Source organism: Corylus avellana, chromosome 6, assembly GCF_965113065.1.
Source record: "Corylus avellana chromosome 6, dhCorAvel1.hap1.2, whole genome shotgun sequence".
Classification (NCBI taxonomy): Eukaryota; Viridiplantae; Streptophyta; class Magnoliopsida; order Fagales; family Betulaceae; genus Corylus; species Corylus avellana.
In genome coordinates, this window is record NC_142495.1 from 16,726,485 (window position 1) to 16,747,784 (window position 21,300).

Sequence of the window (21,300 nt, forward strand, 5' to 3'; positions counted from 1 at the left end):
GCAAATAAAGAAGAAAAATTGGTGAAATTAGATCCTACAACTCCGCCATAAAATTTATTGTACTGTTTTGGCTATAACTTCTTGCTCAAAATTCGGATTAAGGCAATGCCGAATGCGTTGGAAAGATTACTCAAAGAAGAACAATTTGTTATTTCACATTGAATACCAAATTTTGACGTATTGAAAGCCAAAATTGAGTGTGAAACAAAGCTAAAAAATAAATTCAAGATTTGATAATAAAATTGGATCATAAATCACTTTATACATTTCTCACGTGGGAACAAAGCCCATGACATGTTGAACCACTTATACGGCTGAGTTGCTAATGTGTGAAAGCCGAATTGAATTTGGCAAAGAATTCAACCAGCCCGTCGTAAACACAACTTCCATTTGAAAAACTAAAGGAATCCTTCAGAAAACTGCATACTGATATTACAATGCCATCAAAAGCTGCATTGGTTGCCTTATCTCAGTAATTAGGCAAAAGAGCTACTAGAGTGTGTAAGCTCCTACAAAAGGTATATTCCCTACACCAACTTACTACTATATGGATGTCATCATATATGGATGTCATCATATGATACCATTCTTGTTGAGCTCCATAATAAACGTATTATAGACATGACAATTGAAACCAATGCTCTTAAATCCAGCTGCATATATCAATCCAAATAATTCATGTTGCAGCCGCTCCCTTCCTCCCTGTTTTTGAATCATCATATGCATATCAAGTAGTGATTTAACCTTTGCCTTGAAAAATTGGAAGAACTTGCACCATAGCAAGAACCTTTCCATCATATGGAAGAGCGCTGTAGCAGTTCTTCAATATCTTCACGCAGTCATCGTCGCCCCAATTATTGAGTATCCACTATCAAAGATAAATAATCTCATGGTTAGTATTTGAATTCTGAAAAATAGATTTATCACCTTTCTTAAGCACAGAGTATTATTGACAAAGCATATAATGCTGAGAAGCATTAAAAGAATGTTAAAAATCAAAGGCAAATTATACTTTACCACCATAGAGTATCAACTTTGTGGCAACGTCTCCACGGAACTTTCAATCTGCGCACCCTCTAAACTAGGCTCAAATGTTACAAAAATGAGAAAGATGAATAAGTATACCCCTTTATCACACATTCCCCCATTCTAGCAAACCAAATACCATCATGTCAAAACAACAAATCCCATGAATGCCACCCTTGAGATAAACAGGCAGAGTTATTTTTTTCTTTAGTATAAACATCATGTATGTAGAAAAATAAAAAATAAAAAATAAAAAAGATTAAACGGCTTGCAAAAATTAACCAAGTTTCTTATATCTCATCTGTATCGTCCTAAGCTTCAAATGTGGGTAACAAAAAGAAGTGACGTAGTTATTAGTCATTCTTCAAGCTCGAGGATAGGAGAAAACATCCTAGGGACATTGTATTTGGAAGGCATTTTGGTTCCTGGCAATCGCATGGTAGCCCTACTAACAATAAATAATCTTGCCAAAGTATCCTGGTAAACCCATAAGAGATGCAAACACCAATTTTATAACAATGCCTTCCAATTTGTTAACGAGGATTCAATCATTTTTTTTCATTTCCAGTATTTAAGATCCAATTTGGATGGTGAGAGACAAAGTGAAACAATTTTCTCAAATTATGGGGCTAATCACCAATAATGAAAAGCATAATTTCAACAAAGTTTACAGAAATTGTTGATAGCGCTTAAAAGACACAGGACATTATTATTGCATTGTTGCAGTAATGCCATTACAACATCAATCAGGTGGGCAATCAAACAATCATTTTCCATGCTACAAATTTATTTGCTAAATGTTTCTAAGCGAAAGAGAAAAATGAGCCTCAAGTCAACAATAAAAGTAAGGAACAATGCCAGAAAGATACAAAATTGAAAATTCACCTTCAAAATTATTGCATCTCCTTTTGGAACACTTTCGAACATATCTCCAGCTAGCTACATGTTTTACACCTGCATGATAAATTAACACCCCCTTTAATCTATAGATTCTGTCAAACAATCGCGAACAGCTGTCTAGACTCTCAAAAGTACAACCATTCATTAGCAATTCATGTATGGTAAAATTTGGTTAACTGGATCTAGCTAATCAATCTCCATAGTATTAGTCTCCAAAAGATTTTAGCCATCTCTCTAATAACTTAGAAACATTTTATTTTTTTGTAGCATGACATGGTACATGGGAATTGATAATATGAAAGTTACAGAGACCATCTACTTTAAACTTAGAAAAGTTTTTTTTGTGGCATCTCTCCCTCCCTCTCACTCTCTCCTATCTACTTCAACATAAAAACATTGTTTGTTGCATGGAAATTAACATTATGAAGGTTGAAGAGATCATGTACTTTAACTTAGAAACAGTTTTTTTTTTTTTTTTTTGGCATCATACATGGGCCTTGAGAATATGAAGGTTGCAAATATCAGAACAATAGAGATGTGGCAAACTGCACTTAAACAACTGAAGTGGGAAAACATCGGATTCATTGCATATCCAACGATTTTTTGATCATTTTAATCCCAAAATCTGATAAGGAAATTTAACGAATTAAGAAATTACCATTGGGAGAAACAACACAATATCTTAAACAATATTATTTTTAAAAAACGTACTTGATGAACAAACAACATACCAGGATAAGATGGGGTATGTTGTATAACATGAGGCATGTCGAAATTAATGCCCTTAATTTTGGGGTATTTTGAAATGATTAAGCTAAGGGCCACTCCTATTCCACCACCAACGTCAACGATCTGCTTGAGGTTCTCAAAACCATCATAGGACTCGAGCATCTTCTTAACAAGTAAGGTAGTGTGGTTGAACATGGCTGTGTTGAAAACTTGACTGAACCTAGGGTCCCTGCTAGCGTATTCATAACCGTGCATTCCATGGACCCTGTTAAATGGAACTCCGCCTTCAAGAACTGCATCCTTCACTTGAGACCTAACATTCAATTTAGAGAATAATATCATAATAATATTAGAGTAAAATCAAGGAAAATTAAAAAATGTTTGGTTTATTGACAAAGTCCTCTGAAGATGATGATTTCGTTCGTGGGTTTTCCCTTAATAGAGGCAAATGTATTGTGAATTCAAGTAATTCTTCTTGGAAACTTCCTCGAATTTTCCATGACAGTATAAAGGAACGAAATAGAATGCAGGAATCATTAAAAAGAAAAGAAAAGAAAGAGGAATAAAATGTTGGAAATAATTTTGGATGGTGCATAAATTCTCATTGATATAAAATAATTACAGTATGAAATTAACATTCTAATGAATAAAATAAAAGAGATGAAAAGTAGATAATAGAAATATCTCACAATATGCTATAGAATCACGCAAGAGCGTTGTTCTTAAAGGTTGATTCGTGCCTCCCGGAGTATGTAACTCAATGCGATCGGATCTCTTAACACGCAGCCTCCCAGGATTAGACTATAGCATCTATCTTCGTTAAGGACGCACTTTCAATAACAAAGACTAGTAGAGCAACCCTTTAATCTTCTTGATAAACAAAATCACATAGAGAAAATACAAGAAATAGAAGACAATAGGTGGACATTGCCCTTAATTATTTGCTTCTATAATGTGTATATAACTAAGTAAAAAAAAAATCTTTTTGATAAAGAGTATATCATATAGTGCTCTTTGGCGGCTTTATAAAAAGAATTAGTGGGCTATTGATTCATGCTATTAAATTGCATTAATATATATAACTGTCATGAAAAGTTTAATACCAACGGTCATACATATATAATCTTGAAGATATATAGACCAAACGGTCAAATAATTAAATGCCATAAAATCTTGTTAATGGACAAATCCCTATAGACCTTGGTCAATACCGGTTTTTCCAAGCAAGGGTCAAAAAGGTAGAAAACTAAATTAAAGATGTTTCAGTTTTCTTTTCTTTTTTTCTCCATAAAAACTGGTTTGATACTCAACGGTAAAAAATTGGTTTAAGACCCAATGGTAATAAGAAAAAATATTAAAGTAATAATAAATCATAATTGAATAATAAAAGATTGTTTGTAACATCACAACAGTCCCCCACATGTTACAAACAATTGAATAGGAGGAGATTGAAAGCATGCATGGATGTGGTACTAGAAGTTTTAACCGCACTTAGGATAAATAAGTAGGAACTTAATGAATTGTGGTGAGTTAAACTCTTTTAACCAAATCCACAAGTTAAACAAACTTATCATCCACATAACTTTCTCCGAAAACAAAAAATTAAATCAAATCAAATAAACAAAAAGTCAAATCAAATCAAATAAAGAAAATTTGGTTGTTCTATAGCGGATTGGCACCTTATACAGGCCATGCGCCTCTGGGTTTCATGAGTGCTCTAGAGACTTGCCAAAGTTTCATAAGAAGCGGCACCACCTCCACACTCACATAGATGGCGTCCATCACATCCCAACAAGTAAGGACTATGGACCCATTAAGAGTTTTAAACTCATCCTTACTCACTCTGCATCTTTTGTTATTACACCATAAAATGGCTTTCATGAGTGCTTTAGAGACCTACCCAAGTCTCATAGGAGATTGCATTTTCACACTCATATAGGTAGTATCCATCAAGAGTGTGTGTAAGGAACACCCCATCCCAACAGGTAGGGACTATGGACCCATTAAGAGTTTTAAGCTCACCCTTAATCACTTTGCATCTGTCTTACACCATCACACAAGAAAAATAGATGTTTTTTGACGTGGCAAACAGTAACTTATGTTTGCCACGTCAAAAACTTTTGACGTGTCTGCTTAGACACGTCAAAAAAAATATTGTTGACGTGTCTTATTTTGACACGTCAAAAACTTTTGACGTGTCAAATTAACACGTCAAAACCTTTTGACGTGTTAATTCCACACGTCAAAAAGTTTTTTTAATAAAAAAAAAAAATTAACATTAATTTTGATATAAACAAATATGCATTAAAAAACAATTAATGTTAATTGGCATAAAAAATTTATTTTTATTGTCATTAGTATAAATTATAGTTTATTATCATTAGTATAAATTACTTAGTATATATGTATGCATGCGTGTATATATATATATATATATATATATATATATCACATGCATGCCAATTAATATATAAATATATGCATGCATAATCATTCTATATATATATATTGTGTACCAATTAATATAATTATTACATGCAAGCATATAATTCAACAATTTCATTAATATTAATTTGAACATCATATATATATATATATGATGCATGCATAAATTGATCAGTCTAGTAATATTAATATGATAGCTAGCCATATTATTTTTGTAAAAATATATAAAACATACTTGATACATTTATTTTATAAGACCCGCAAACCTCATATGAACTCGACAAACACAACATATGTGGTCGGTTGGTTGATACATCTAATTATCTATACATCTAGAATATTAATTTATTTATTCTCGAATTAATTTTAATTGGACAGAGTAAATATATGATAGAGTAAATACTATTTTAATAAAATTTAAATAAATAAAATTTTATTAAAATAGTTTAAATAAGATAATATATATATATATATTTATTATAAGTTTTTGACGTGCCACACATGGCACGTCAAAAACTTTTGACGTGTCATGCATGGCACGTCAAAATGTTTTCACGTGTCAAGCATGACACGTCAAAAAACATATTATATATATATCAAAACTAATTATAATTTTGATGCAAAAAAAATATGTAATAAACAAGACTTAATGTTAATTGGCATAAAAAATTAATTTTGATTGGATAGGAAAATTATAGTTTATCATATTAGTATAAATTACTTGGTATATATATATATCATGCATGCATAAATTGATCAGTCTACTAATATTAATATGATAGCTAGCCATATTATTTTTTGTAAAAATATATAAAACATACTTGATACATTTATTTTATAAGACCCGCAAACCTCATATGAACTCGACAAACACAACATATGTGGTCGGTTGGTTGATACATCTAATTATCTATACATCTAGAATATTAATTTAATTATTCTCGAATTAATTTTAATTGGACAGAGTAAATATATGATAGAGTAAATACTATTTTAATAAAATTTAAATAAATAAATTTTTTTAAAAATAGTTTAAATAAGTTTAAAAATAGTTTAAATAAGATAATATATATATATATATATATATATATATATATATTATAAGTTTTTGACGTGCCACACATGGCACGTCAAAAACTTTTGACGTGTCATGCATGGCACGTCAAAATGTTTTGACGTGTCAAGCATGACACGTCAAAAAACATATTAATTTTAATTTTATATATATCTGTATATATATATCAAAACTAATTTTAATTTTGATATAAAAAAATATGTATTAAACAACACTTAATGTTAATTGGCATAACAAAATTAATTTTGATTGGATAGGAAAATTATAGTTTATCATATTAGTATAAATTACTTGGTATATATATATATATCATGCATGCATAAATTGATCAGTCTACTAATATTAATATGATAGCTAGCCATATTATTTTTGTAAAAATATATAAAACATACTTGATACATTTATTTTATAAGACCCGCAAACCTCATATGAACTCGACAAACACAACATATGTGGTCGGTTGGTTGATACATCTAATTATCTATACATCTAGAATATTAATTTATTTATTCTCTAATTAATTTTAATTGGACAGAGGAAATATATGATAGAGTAAATACTATTTTAATAAAATTTAAATAAACAAAATTTTATTAAAATAGTTTAAATTAGATAATATATATATATATATATATATATATATATATATATAGATTTATTATAAGTTTTTGACGTGCCACACATGGCACGTCAAAAACTTTTGACGTGTCATGCATGGCACGTCAAAATGTTTTCACGTGTCAAGCATGACACGTCAAAAAACATATTATATATATATCAAAACTAATTTTAATTTTGATATAAAAAAATATGTAATAAACAAGACTTAATGTTAATTGGCATAAAAAATTAATTTTGATTGGATAGGAAAATTATAGTTTATCATATTAGTATAAATTACTTGGTATATATATATATCATGCATGCATAAATTGATCAGTCTACTAATATTAATATGATAGCTAGCCATATTATTTTTTGTAAAAATATATAAAACATACTTGATACATTTATTTTATAAGACCCGCAAACCTCATATGAACTCGACAAACACAACATATGTGGTCGGTTGGTTGATACATCTAATTATCTATACATCTAGAATATTAATTTAATTATTCTCGAATTAATTTTAATTGGACAGAGTAAATATATGATAGAGTAAATACTATTTTAATAAAATTTAAATAAATAAATTTTTTTAAAAATAGTTTAAATAAGTTTAAAAATAGTTTAAATAAGATAATATATATATATATATATATATATATATATATATATATTATAAGTTTTTGACGTGCCACACATGGCACGTCAAAAACTTTTGACGTGTCATGCATGGCACGTCAAAATGTTTTGACGTGTCAAGCATGACACGTCAAAAAACATATTAATTTTAATTTTATATATATCTGTATATATATATCAAAACTAATTTTAATTTTGATATAAAAAAATATGTATTAAACAACACTTAATGTTAATTGGCATAACAAAATTAATTTTGATTGGATAGGAAAATTATAGTTTATCATATTAGTATAAATTACTTGGTATATATATATATATCATGCATGCATAAATTGATCAGTCTACTAATATTAATATGATAGCTAGCCATATTATTTTTGTAAAAATATATAAAACATACTTGATACATTTATTTTATAAGACCCGCAAACCTCATATGAACTCGACAAACACAACATATGTGGTCGGTTGGTTGATACATCTAATTATCTATACATCTAGAATATTAATTTATTTATTCTCTAATTAATTTTAATTGGACAGAGGAAATATATGATAGAGTAAATACTATTTTAATAAAATTTAAATAAACAAAATTTTATTAAAATAGTTTAAATTAGATAATATATATATATATATATATATATATATATATAGATTTATTATAAGTTTTTGACGTGCCACACATGGCACGTCAAAAACTTTTGACGTGTCATGCATGGCATGTCAAAATGTTTTGACGTGTCAAGCATGACACGTCAAAAAACATATTATATATATATCAAAACTAATTTTAATTTTGATATAAAAAAATATGTAATAAACAAGACTTAATGTTAATTGGCATAAAAAATTAATTTTGATTGGATAGGAAAATTATAGTTTATCATATTAGTATAAATTACTTGGTATATATATATATCATGCATGCATAAATTGATCAGTCTACTAATATTAATATGATAGCTAGCCATATTATTTTTGTAAAAATATATAAAACATACTTGATACATTTATTTTATAAGACCCGCAAACCTCATATGAACTCGACAAACACAACATATGTGGTCGGTTGGTTGATACATCTAATTATCTATACATCTAGAATATTAATTTATTTATTCTCTAATTAATTTTATTTGTTTTGTATGGATAATGTGTTATATAAGAGGAAAAAATTATATAATAAAATAAATATAATTTTAATAGAAATAAGATTTTATTATATAATTTTAATTAAATTTAAATAAAATTAAAATAAATATAAATTAGTATGTTTATATATATATACAAATTAAGAAGGTTCCTAACATGCCATGTGGCACGTCAAAAATAGTCTTGACGTGCCATGTGGCACGTTAAGGACGTTTTTGACGTGCCAAAGGTGGCACGTCAAGAACCTTCTTGACGTGCCATTGTGGCACGGCAATACTCGGCCTCGGGAAGCTGCGCCTTTTTTCCTGCTGCGCCTTCCCTTGCACATCGTCGCCTCTACCGCATTTTTTTCTTCTTTTTTTCTTTCTTCTTTTTTCCTGCACGTCACCTCTACCTGCAGCGCCTTCCCTCCCATTTCTTTCTCTCCCCGCGCCCAACCCCTACACCTGCAACTTTCTTCCGCCATTTGTTTTTTCTCCTTCAACCCAGCCTGTCGCGCGCCTCTGCAGCATTTGTCTCACCCGCGTCCTCTCAACGAGCCTGGCAATTTTCTCGCTTTTTCACGTGGCGTTTCTCGCTCTCGATGGCTCTCTCTCTCGCCGGCGCACGTCACCGTCGTTGCTCCCTCCAGCGACCACGACCTCAAGCTCCGAAGGCTCTCTCACGCTCTCACTCGTTCTCCTACTCGAAAATCAGGTATATATATATATATATATATATTGTGAGTAATTTATTAATTAATTTATTTAATAGATAATTAAATAAATTATATAAAAAATGTAATTTACAATGTATATTAATTTTATAGGTTAAGTAATTAATTTATTTGCTTAAGATATATGTTTTGTAATATATTTGAATAGTTTGACATGTTTGGTTTGTATACGGTGAGAATATTGTTTAATGTATTTGCATGCATGCATGTACAATTACGTACCCTAATAGTTTGAAATTATGTTTTTCTGGAGAATTTTGCATTTGAATGTAGACCCATATTTTGTGTAGGTTTTGATTAACAACGGCATATCTATTTTTGTCGATCCGTATGTGAATGTTTACATTTTGAAAATTTAGAATAATTAAGTATGTAATTCCTAATATGCGTAAGTACAAAGTAAAAAACAACTAACATTGTAATTGAAGCTGGATATTGGATTTTATCTACACTTTCCATACAAATGCATAAATGCTATAATAAGCGAAAAAAAAAAAAAAAAAAAAAAAAAAAACCAACATTTAACCTAACTAGCTATATGTAGTTTATTTAGGGTGTCCATATGTAATTTACTTAGGTTTTGCATATTAAGATTATGTAGATGTTATAATTAAAAGTCAATATATGTGTTTGTTTATTAAAAGTGAAAATAAAAAAATTGAAACGATGTACTTAAAGAACCACAAAAAATAAAAGAACATCTAAGTAACTAACTTAGATTTATTTTATTCAGTTAGGGTCCCAGTAGCTAAAACTATGGACAAGAGTTGGATGACAAAGTCTAGGGGTACGAGGGAATACAGAGACGGGTGTAGATCATTCGTGGACTTTGCAGTTAGGAACTGTACAATCCCTGATGGAAAAATTCACTGCCCCTGTAAGGTGTGTCGTAATAAGCAGCGCCACCCGCCGGATTTGGTATTTGACCATTTGAGAGGGGGTAAGGGAATAATGATTGCATACAGAACCTGGTATTATCACGAGGAGGGACAGGGGGTACAAAGTAGACGAGTATGGCATACTGCTTGTCAGCTTCAAAAACCTTGTCCACCGGGGCTAGAAAATTACTGATGAGCCGTATGTGCTAACGTCACAAGTTGACCAAGTCTTTTACGTCCAAGATGAAAGGGACCCTGATTGGGCTTGTGTTGTAAGAACTAAACCTAGGAACGTTTACGACGTTGGACAAGGTGAAGGTTCTGATGATGAAAGTGTCAACTACCACGAGTGTGAGCCGCTCCTATTGACCAGCAATAATGAAGTGGATCCCTAGGATGACATTGACTACGTCCGACAAGACTTAGATCCGTATGTGATTTAAAAAAATTTAAAACTTTAATAATATATATCGTTCACATTATTTTGACGTATTTAATGTTATTTCTTTCTACATTGATTGGTTATTTTGGTGACTTTTTTATCTATTATATACATAATTAATTGAGTATATTATGTGTTTTGCAGGTTGACATGAGTACGCGGGGGAAGAGTAGACGACGACGGTCCCCACAGATAGACGACCAGGGGTATAGACCCTTACTCCCTGAGCATGGGGAAGGGTCTCAGCCGGTTCCCTATGATCTTGATACTCCATATCCTACCATGACCGAGCTAGGTGTATGTGGACATGGTGAGGTAGAGATGATGTTTCCCTCTGAGTTGAACACGGGTATGCCATACAGTGAGCCATCGCAGCCAGATGACAGCGAGACACAATACTATGGGGAGCATGTGGATGATAGCTCAGGTGACTTGGAGGCCGAAGATCCTCCAGAAGTGTTGGGCGTTCGACAACTCCGGACAATAAGTAAATATATATGTTTAAAAAACTCATTTTGAATATGTATAAAATTTATGTAGTTACTATTAAATTTCAAATAAATAAAATTTGCAATTATTAATGTGTTAGGTACCAGGGGAGACGGGAGCACCCAATTTCAGGTGGTGGACATCCTAGAATCGAACAAGACGTGGGAGGTCCCCCTTGGCCAAAAAATCGTCTGCGAGTACAATAAAGCGTGGCAGCCCGTAGGATTTAGCGGGATGAAATTCAGAAGGGAGGCCGGGAACGTCATAAGGGCAGGGACTTATGCTAGGCTCCTGGATGAATGGGAGCATGTACATCCCCGTGCGAAGGAAGATGTATGGGACACCCTTATGGTATGGTTACATTTTTTATCATATTTTCGCAGATGTATTTCAATATTTTAAACGTTAAAATGTGCAATTATACGCCTAATTTGTTCGACTTATATATGCAGACTCAGTTTTACATGCCGCCTGAGTACAATATTGAGACGATTAAAAGGGACGCCTTCAAAGATATGGGCACGAAGCTGAAGAGTTGGAGACACTCTGTAAAACGATCATTAAAAATCCAAGCGGGTGATACTCCAGACTTAGTGAAGGCGAGAATGGGTGAAGATGCCATTAGGAAATACGACCCTGAGGACTTGAATGTCTTGTTGGCGAGATGGTGCGACCCGAAAAATCAGGTACGTCAGGAGTGTTTTCAGCAATTACGAGTTTCAAAACATTTTATGAATGACATATATAGAAGTTATGTTTTAAAGAAAAACTAGGAAGAAAAAGAAAAATATTCATGCTTCTTATTTTTAAGTTATTATTTCCTAAAAAACAACTTTTAGGAACTAAAAACAAAACATGGAAAAATAGGGAAAAAAAAAACTATTCCGATTAAGGAAGATAAATTTGAGCCATGAACCATCACAATGACCAATCTAATTTGTGTTTTGAAATAACATGAATATATTTGAATAAGAAGACAAAAGGAGCAATTGGCTAGTAGAATTAATTGTAATTGTTTAGTTTCATTAATTGTAATTGGGTTAGGCCTGACATTTTAAGAGTTATATACATGTAGGAGTATGCTGCCAAGATGAAGGAATTGCGAGCAAAAAACAACACGCCTCACTGCACCGGGTCGATGAGCTTTGCTAGAGTGACATATCAAGAGGTATTTATATATATATATATATATATATAATCGGTTGTTTAGGTCGATAATTTTCTTAATTTTTTTTTGTTTTTTTGTTGTTGTATTGATTAATTTTCTATGCAGACCGTATCCGCGGGGGGCACTCCTCCAACTCGAGCGGAAAGTTACATCAAGACTCACACATACAAGGAAGGTGGCTATCCGAATGACGTGGTCAGGGAAAGATGTGTAAGTACTCAAGCATATATATTTTGATAAATTATTTATGATTAACGTTCTTTATACGAGATACTAACTTGTTTTTTAATGTACAGGAGAGGATGAAGGAATTGATGCCCACTGACCCGGCAAATACTGATACCGTGATGGAAGGGACGGTACGATGGACACCTAATGACGCGTATGCTCAGGCGCATGGAAATAAGCCGGAGTATGCTGGTAGGGTCCGCCAACTGGGTCCGAATGTGCTGTCGGTGCGGGGCAGCATACATTCATACTATACACCGTCCCAGACACGGTCTCAAAATTCTTGGAGCTCCTCGTTCTCACAGATGACAGATAGAATTAGAGAACTTGAAGAGGAGCGGGCAGCATAAAAAAGTGCAATGGATGAGATGGCGAGGCAGATTGAAGCACAAAAAGCCCAGATAGCAGAGAAAGATGCTACGTTTGAGGCTCGTTTCCGCCAGCTCGAGGCAATGTTCGGGTCGACGTCTGGATCTGCACCCCCCAGAGGTAATCCTATATTTTATTTTGTTTTTCTAACAATAGTTAACTATTAGAAGTAACTGTTACAAACCCTTAGTTACAGCGGTCCATTTTAGAACTTACGTATATTTGCATCATATTATAGAGTAATTTTTAATTTTTTTATTGATTATTATTGGTTCACAATTCATTTGCAGGTAATGCAAATTAGGAGTTGGAGAATGATTGTGTTGAGTAGAGCGCCATAGGGCTGGTCATCACTGTTTGTTAAGTTCTACATACATATTACTGTTTATTGTTTTGTATATAGTTAGATCAAACTATATGCTTGTTGAGACTAATTGAAACTTATTTCTAGTAGATACTCCAGAAATGTTTTATTGTATATTTGTTTTGCCTTGTGTTAGAACGTTTTTTTTATCTATATATATGTTTTGTTATGTGTTGTGTTGAAATGTAGTATGTGTGTTGGAATTTTGTTTGTTGGATATTGGATATATATTATTAATGAAGTTCTGTTGTGTTGGATATATATTATTGGATATTAATTTATTAATGAAGTTGTGTTGTGTTGGATATATATATTGGATATTGAATTTTGTTTAATGAAGTTGTGTTGGATATATATATTCTTGTAATTGCTGATGAACGTGGATTATGGATTGGATTAGATTGGATTAGATTGGATTATGGATAATGGATTATATATGTCGATTATGTATGTGGATTGTGGATTATGTAGGTGGATTGTATTATGGATGTGTATTATGTATTGGATTGTGGATTATATAGGTGGATTGTATTATGGATGTGTATTATGGATTGGATTGTGGATTATGTAGGTGGATTGTATTATGGATGTGTATTATGGATTTGATGGTGGATTATGTATGTGGATTGGATTGTGAATTATGTATGTGGATTGGATTGTGGATTATATAGGTGGATTGGATATTGAATTTTGTTTAATGAAGTTGTGTTGGATATATATATTGGATATTGGATTTAGTTTAATGAAGTTGTGTTAGATATATATATTTTTGTAATTGCTGATGAACGTGGATTATGGATTGTGGATTATGGATTATATATGTGGAATATGGATTATAGAGGTGGATTATGGATGTAGATTGTGTATATGGATTGAATTTGATTATGTAGGTGGATTATGGATGTAGATTATGGATTATGTATGTGGATTAGAAATATTTGAATATTAAAATTATTGTAATTGGAATTGAAATATCAGGAATATTGGAATTGATTATTGGAATTATTAAAATATATATATATATATATATATATATGATTATTGGAATTATTAAAATATATATATATATATATATATATATATATATATATATATATATATATATATATATTTGACGTTTCAAACTGCGTGACACGTCAAAAACCACACGCACACATTTTTGACGTGTCAAAAATGGCACGTCAAAACATTTTTGACGTGGCAATTTTCGCCACGTTAAAAACATTTTTGACGTGTGAATTTTTAACACGTCAAAAATGTTTTTGACGTGTAAAAATGCCACGTCAAAATTTTTTTGACGTGTCATTTTTACGCGTCAAAAACATTTTTGACGTGGCATTTTTGACATGTCAAAAACTGCCACGTCAAAAAAAATTGACGTGTTATTTTCACATGTCAAAAACATTTTTTTGACGTGTTGCTAGTGACACGTCAAAAGTTTTTGACGTGTCACTGTAGACACGTCAAAAAACCCAGTTTTTTGACACCTACCCTTTTGACTGTTGATGAACGTAAAAAACGACGCGTCAAGAAAGGTTTTTGATGTGTCAATACCATTGACACGTCAAAAACCCCTGGTCAAAAAATAACCCCATTTTTGTAGTGCATAAGGATGGACTCATTACTAATCTTCTCAACAAGATAGTTAATAAACATAAATTGACAGTACTATACCTCATTTCACTTGTGATTTCGCTTCCCATTAAACCTCATTCATGGGATCTCCAATTAGAGGTTGGGTATCAATCACAGTGTCATAATTTGGGTATCAGTCCTAACCCCCTCGATGTTTCTCTCACTAGCCTTCTTGCTAGTGGCTTGGTCAAAGAATCTGAAGAATTCTTTATGACCTCACAAAGTCCATGGACATATATCGGTCTTAATAAGCTATCTCACAATATTGTGCACTTTCTCATTATAAATTATTTACTCTTTGCTCGAGCTATGGCAGCATGTCAATCACAATGAAAACACAGGTGAAACTGAATTAGCATATAAAAGCAAATTAATTTATCAATAGGCTCATTGGCCATTTTCTTCAGTTCCTGTCTTCTCCAAGACAACTAGCTCTGACTCTATAGTAAACCTTACTATGCAAGTCTGCTTTAAGAACTTTCAAGAGATAGCTCTTCTAGCTAGAGTAAACACATAGCCACTAATAGGCTTTGCTCATTTGAATCAAAAATTTAGTTAATATTACAATATCCTTTCAACATAGCAGGATAATCACAATAAGACAAACCAAAATTAATTGTGCCATTTGAGAATCTCAACAATTTAAAAATAGCATGACAATGGCTCAATACCATGATTATGAGTATATCTACTCAATTTACTAATAATATATGTAATACCAAGGCATATACAGTTTGTCAAAACATCAAGCTACCAATGATTTGTGCATATTTTTCTTGCAAAAACACCATCACCATGATTCTTAACCAAGTGTATTTTTGAATCATATGGTGTAGACACATGTGGATAATAAAAGTGCTCAAATCCGTTAAGCATTTTTTCAACATAATATATATGTGATAAAATAATGCAATCATTATCTCTAATAACTTTAATGTCCAATTTGACATTAGCTTTACCTATGTCTTACATATCAAAATTAGATGCAAGAAATAATCTAACTTTATGCACAACATCAAAAATAAATAAGCAAGTCGTCAATATATCAAAAATAAATAATGACACATTCATTATTGTAAAATTTGCTATTCATTTACTTGCAGCATTAATAAAATATGCATTAGACAACATCACCTTGTCAAACTTTTCATGCCATTGTTTAGGAGCTTGCTTTAATCCATACAAGGATTTCACTAGTTTGCACACTTTATGTTCTTGACCGGGGATTACTAGTCCCTCAGGCTGCTCCATATAAATCTCTTCATCATTTAGAAAAATAACTTTGACATCCATTTGATATACAACAAGTTTATAAATATAAGCAATGGCAAATAATATTCCAATAGATGCAATTTTAGTAACTAGAAAATAAGTATCAAATAATCAACATATGCATTTACTTGTAGCTTTTAGCTACCAAGTTTACTATGTGCTTATCTATTGTATCATCCAGTTTAAGCTTATTATTAACCACCTATTTATAGCTAATTGATTTGGTCTTAGGAGGTAACTCAATGAGTTCCCAAGCATGGTTAGACATAATTGATTTCAATTATTTATAGCTTCTAACCAATTAAATTAAAAATAAATAAAATGCATCAAAAATAGATTTAATTGATTCATCATAACATGTCGGATCATCATCAATAATATAAACAATAAAATCATTACCAAGATTCCTTCCGTTCTAACTCCTTTCTTCTCAATTCTTATACATCATCAACAATTTATTAGAAGCAACAGAAAATTTATGAAATAATTTTTCCTTATTTTTCAAAGAAAACACATGCTCAAGGAAAATAACATTTTTAGATTCAATAATAGTATTGTAATCTAAAACATCACTCTTGATAATGAGGAATCTATAGCATGAACTATCACACGCAAAACCAATAAAATCACAATCATAGGTTATAAGACTAAGTTTCCTCATTTTAGACTCAGATACTATAACATTTTCCAAATACCCCCATACTTCGAGGTATTCCAAACAACGCTTATGAATGTGACAAACAAAATAATGGCGTCCCCCTACACTTTGGTGGATAGCCCAAAAATTGACAATCATAGCATTCATCAGTTTTTTTCATTTTCTTGGTGTCGCCAAGATTTACATGCATAAATATATCATACCGAATGAAATAAATCAAGTAATCACAAGAAAATAAAATTCCATTAATAGCTCACAAGAACTTTAAGAAATAACTTTTATGAGCCCATTTTTCCATAAGTATGATCTATCATTTACTCTTCTTTCTTTTATATCAATTGACAGTTCTAAAGATGTTTTAAAAATACTAATCACCACTTGTGATTTTTCAACATGGTCCTTATATACCATATATATAGGAGTTGCATATATATTTCAAGTTCTATCAAGATTTTTAGGAGAAAATCTTTTTTCACCTAAAGTCCATTAAATAGGCAAAGTATTAGGCTCAATCAAATAATAATCAACTATTATTGACTTATTGTCATAAATATGCCATTGGTATCAATCTTATGATACAATAAAATTTTAAAATGCCAAATGAGCCTCAATAAGAACATCAATAATCACATATATTTTATTCATAATCAGCATATCATGAAAACTAGAAAGCTAAATGATATAGATGAAAAATTAGCAAATACTTTTAAAGTATTAATGCCAATCTAGCATGCCATAAATAACATAAGTGCTAGATTCTATTTCAATTTTGAAATAGAGTAATCAATAGAGGATCATCACTTATCAAATTACAATATTCATATAGTATAAATTTCAATTCAATCAATGAGCACCTTCATCACTTGATTTTTCTTTTAATAAATGAAATTGTATATTATGTTTTTTTTTTAAAAAAAGACCTATGAATCATAGTTTAAAACTTACAGCGGAGTAAATAACTTTACTCCAAGATCTTCTAAAATAGATTATCGCCTCCACACACCAACTAGGTGTTATGAGAACCGATCGACTCAATACGCGCACCACATCTCTTCCTCTTACTATGTGCTTACCTGCGAAAATCTTTAGCAAAATGCATTATCTGCACATTAGCAATACCTATGTATTTTCTCCATCACAACATGAATAACCACTCACTTTTTGTTATTATTACTCGACATAGGTATTCCCCAACAAACTTAGCACAACATCACAAAAATTGCTAAGTTCTAAAACTTTATAAAAGGCTCCACTTTTTATTGCAAGATTCATGACCAAACAATAAAAAAATATTTCACAAACAAATTAAATTAACACAATTTGAAGTCAAATAATCAAAAACTCTTCTAGTCAAAATATCCAATACGTACCCCTGAAATTTAGCTCCTCTTCTGATAAATAATCAATTATCAGATATTTTTTTTTTCATAACAAAATCTTTCCACTCATGATTTGATTTCATCTTTCTCATATGCAAATTGCATACCACAAACTCTTATAGTATTTGACTTCTCATAAGTTTAAATACTCTTGTTATGATCTAATCAAAATATTTGTGTAACCATCATATTCAACCTTTAAGATTGTTGAAAATAATTTTGGATGATGCACAAATTCTCATTGATATAAAATAATTACAGTATGAAAATTAACACTCTAATAAATAAAATAAAAGAGATGAAAAGTAGAGTATAGAAAGATCTCACAAAATGCTATAGAATCACGCAAGAGCGTTGTCCTTAAAGGTTGATTCGTGCCTCCCAAAGTATGTAACTCGATGCGATCGGATCTCTTGATACGCAACCTCCCAGAATTAGACTATAGTGTCTATCTCCGTTAAGGACGCACTTCCAATACTAGTAAAACAACCCTTTAATCTTCTTGATAAACAAAACCACATAGAGAAAATACAAGAAATAGAAGATAATAGGTGGACATTGCCCCTAATTATTTGCTTCTATAATGTATATATAACTAAGTAAAAAAAAATCTCATGAAAATCTATATCAAGAGTATATTATATAGTGCTCTTTGGTGGCTTTATAAAAAGAATTAGTGGGCTATTGATTCATGCTATTAAATTGCATGAATATATGTAACTGTTGTGAAAAGTTTAATACCAACTGTCATACATATATAATCTTGAAGATATATAGACCAAACGTTCAAATAATTAAATGCCATAAAATCTTGTTAATGGACAAATCCCTTTAGACCTGTGGTCAATACCGGTTTTTCCAAGCGACGGTCAAAAAGGTAGAAAACTAAATTAAAGATATTTCAGTTTTCTTTTTTTTTCTCCATAAAAACTGGTTTGATACTCAACGGTAAAAAAATTGGTTTAAGACCCAATGGTAAAAAAAATAAATAAATAAATAAAAAGAAAAAATCTAAGTAATAATAAATCATAATTGAATAATAAAAGATTATCATAAAATAATAAGACTAACCAACTATCCAAGTAAACCTGGTCATGAATCAAGGCCATCAAGGGCGCCAAGGAAACCCCATCTTGATTACGCACGAAGTGTTTGGACACCAGAACCAAACAGTAGGACCTATGGAAAGGATGACCATCGCTGTCATCGTTATCACCCACAGAGCAACCAAGCACGCAGTGGTGAACCAGTAGCCATAGATGCGTTCCAGCATGGCGGGTGCGTCGGGGTTCTTGGCGGGCATCTGGGCCGCGATCTTCGCAGCGGAGAGCGTGGCACCAGGGCCCGCATTTGCCAAGATGTCAAAAACGCCGAGCTCGATGGCTGCGTGCATGGCCATGGGCAGCGCTGACCCGCACGCCAGTTCCATCGCATGGGAGAAGACTTCATTTTCTTCTTCTTTTTGTTCGCGTTGTTTGTGCGTTTCAGTCTCCATTGATTCTTGGACATCAGTTGATGAAGACGATGCACTGACCCGCGCTTGCTCTTGCTTTTGCTTTGCCTTGAGGCGTCCGTTTTTGGCCACGGGGTTTTGGCCTCTGCTTGGCTTGAAATTGTATGGTTAATTTCATACTACTTTAATAGGCACTTTGTTTTACTAGAGATTTGTCAAAGTTTTTTTTTTTTTTTAAGTCTACTTAACCTCTTCCTCAAACTACCACCCCAATGACAATCTATCCCATAAACTATTAATTGCGACAATTTACCCTTAAAACTACCAAAACAATAACAATGTCCCCCCAATGCTAGCAAAATAATGAAATTATCCCTATAGAATTTTCAATAAGACAAAAATACCCATAAAATTTTTTTAAAAAAATTAAATTTTATCATTTTTATTTTTATTTTAGAAGGGGTAATTTTGTCATTTTGTTAAAAGTGGAGGTACATTGTCATTGTTTTTGTAGTTTGGGGAGTAAATTGTCGCAACTGATAGTTTTGGGGGTAAATTGTCATTGGGGTAATAGTTTGAGGAGGTTAAGTGGACTTTACCCGTTTTTTTTTTTCCTTCTAATCTGTCAACGATGATTTACAATATATTAATATATAAAAGAGTAATTTTAAATACTCAATTCTTACCTCATTGAGACATGTTACATATTATTTTCTCAACTATTTTTTAATCATCTATTTATTTTGATAAGATTTGGGCTTGCCTACTGTAAAATATAACTACAAAATATGTATTGTTAAAAAATTGATGGCGATGACCTTGTCTTTTAAAGAAAGTAACATTCGTTTAAATGGGGCTAACATCTAATTCTGAAAACGTCATGCGGACTTCCAACCAAAAAAAAAAAAACAACTCAAAGTTGTTCATTTAAGCACAGGTTCTATATAGCTTGTTGTTGTGTGTGTTATAGTGTGTATTTTATATGTTTAATTCATACTTTGTTATGATTATTTTATTTAGTCTTATTATGTGATTAGGTATCTCATGAGTTTGGCAAATGAAAAAGAAAAATTGGTCAAATTAAATTAAGAAAGTCAAGGTTGATCTTACAACTCCGCAATAAAAATTGTTGTACTGCATGTTTTGGCTATAACTTTTAGCTCAAAATTCGGATTAAGGCACTAGTTCAATCGGTTGAGACCACGCCTCATGAAGCGGAAGCCACTAGTTCGAATTCTCTTCTTCCTCTTATATGGACATGTCAAAAAAAAATTGGATTAAGGCAATACCGTATGCACTTGAAAGATTACTGAGAAAAACAGTTTGTTATTTCACGTTGAATACCAAATATTCACGTATTGAAGACTAAAACTGAGTTTGAAAAGGAGCTAAGAAATAAATTCAAGATTTGATAATAAAATCGGGTTGTGAATCACTTTATACGCATTTGTCACGTGGAACAAAGAGTAAAACATGTTGAATTGAACTTTGCAAAGAATTCAACCGGTCCATGTGGGGAAGAAGAAAAAAAAAAAAAAAAAAAACCTTCACTAAGGACCCCTAAACTTTCACCCGTTTTGAAATACCCATTCTAAACTTCAAAATCTCTCAATTTAGTCCCCTGAACTTTCAATTGCTTTCAATTTGGACCATTCAGTTAATTTTAGCC

General features: G+C 31.6%; 1 protein-coding gene across 1 annotated transcript; it reads right to left on the reverse strand.

Annotated features, from left to right (window-relative positions):
* Positions 1 to 425: 425 nt before the first annotated feature.
* LOC132187934 (caffeic acid 3-O-methyltransferase-like) lies at positions 426 to 20,322 on the reverse strand. The gene is given in 7 exon segments (XM_088517605.1): positions 426 to 751; positions 753 to 868; positions 1,912 to 1,965; positions 2,647 to 2,968; positions 19,250 to 19,430; positions 19,433 to 19,776; positions 20,318 to 20,322. Coding segments are annotated over 7 exon segments (1,200 nt in total). The 3' UTR covers positions 426 to 573.
* Positions 20,323 to 21,300: the final 978 nt, after the last annotated feature.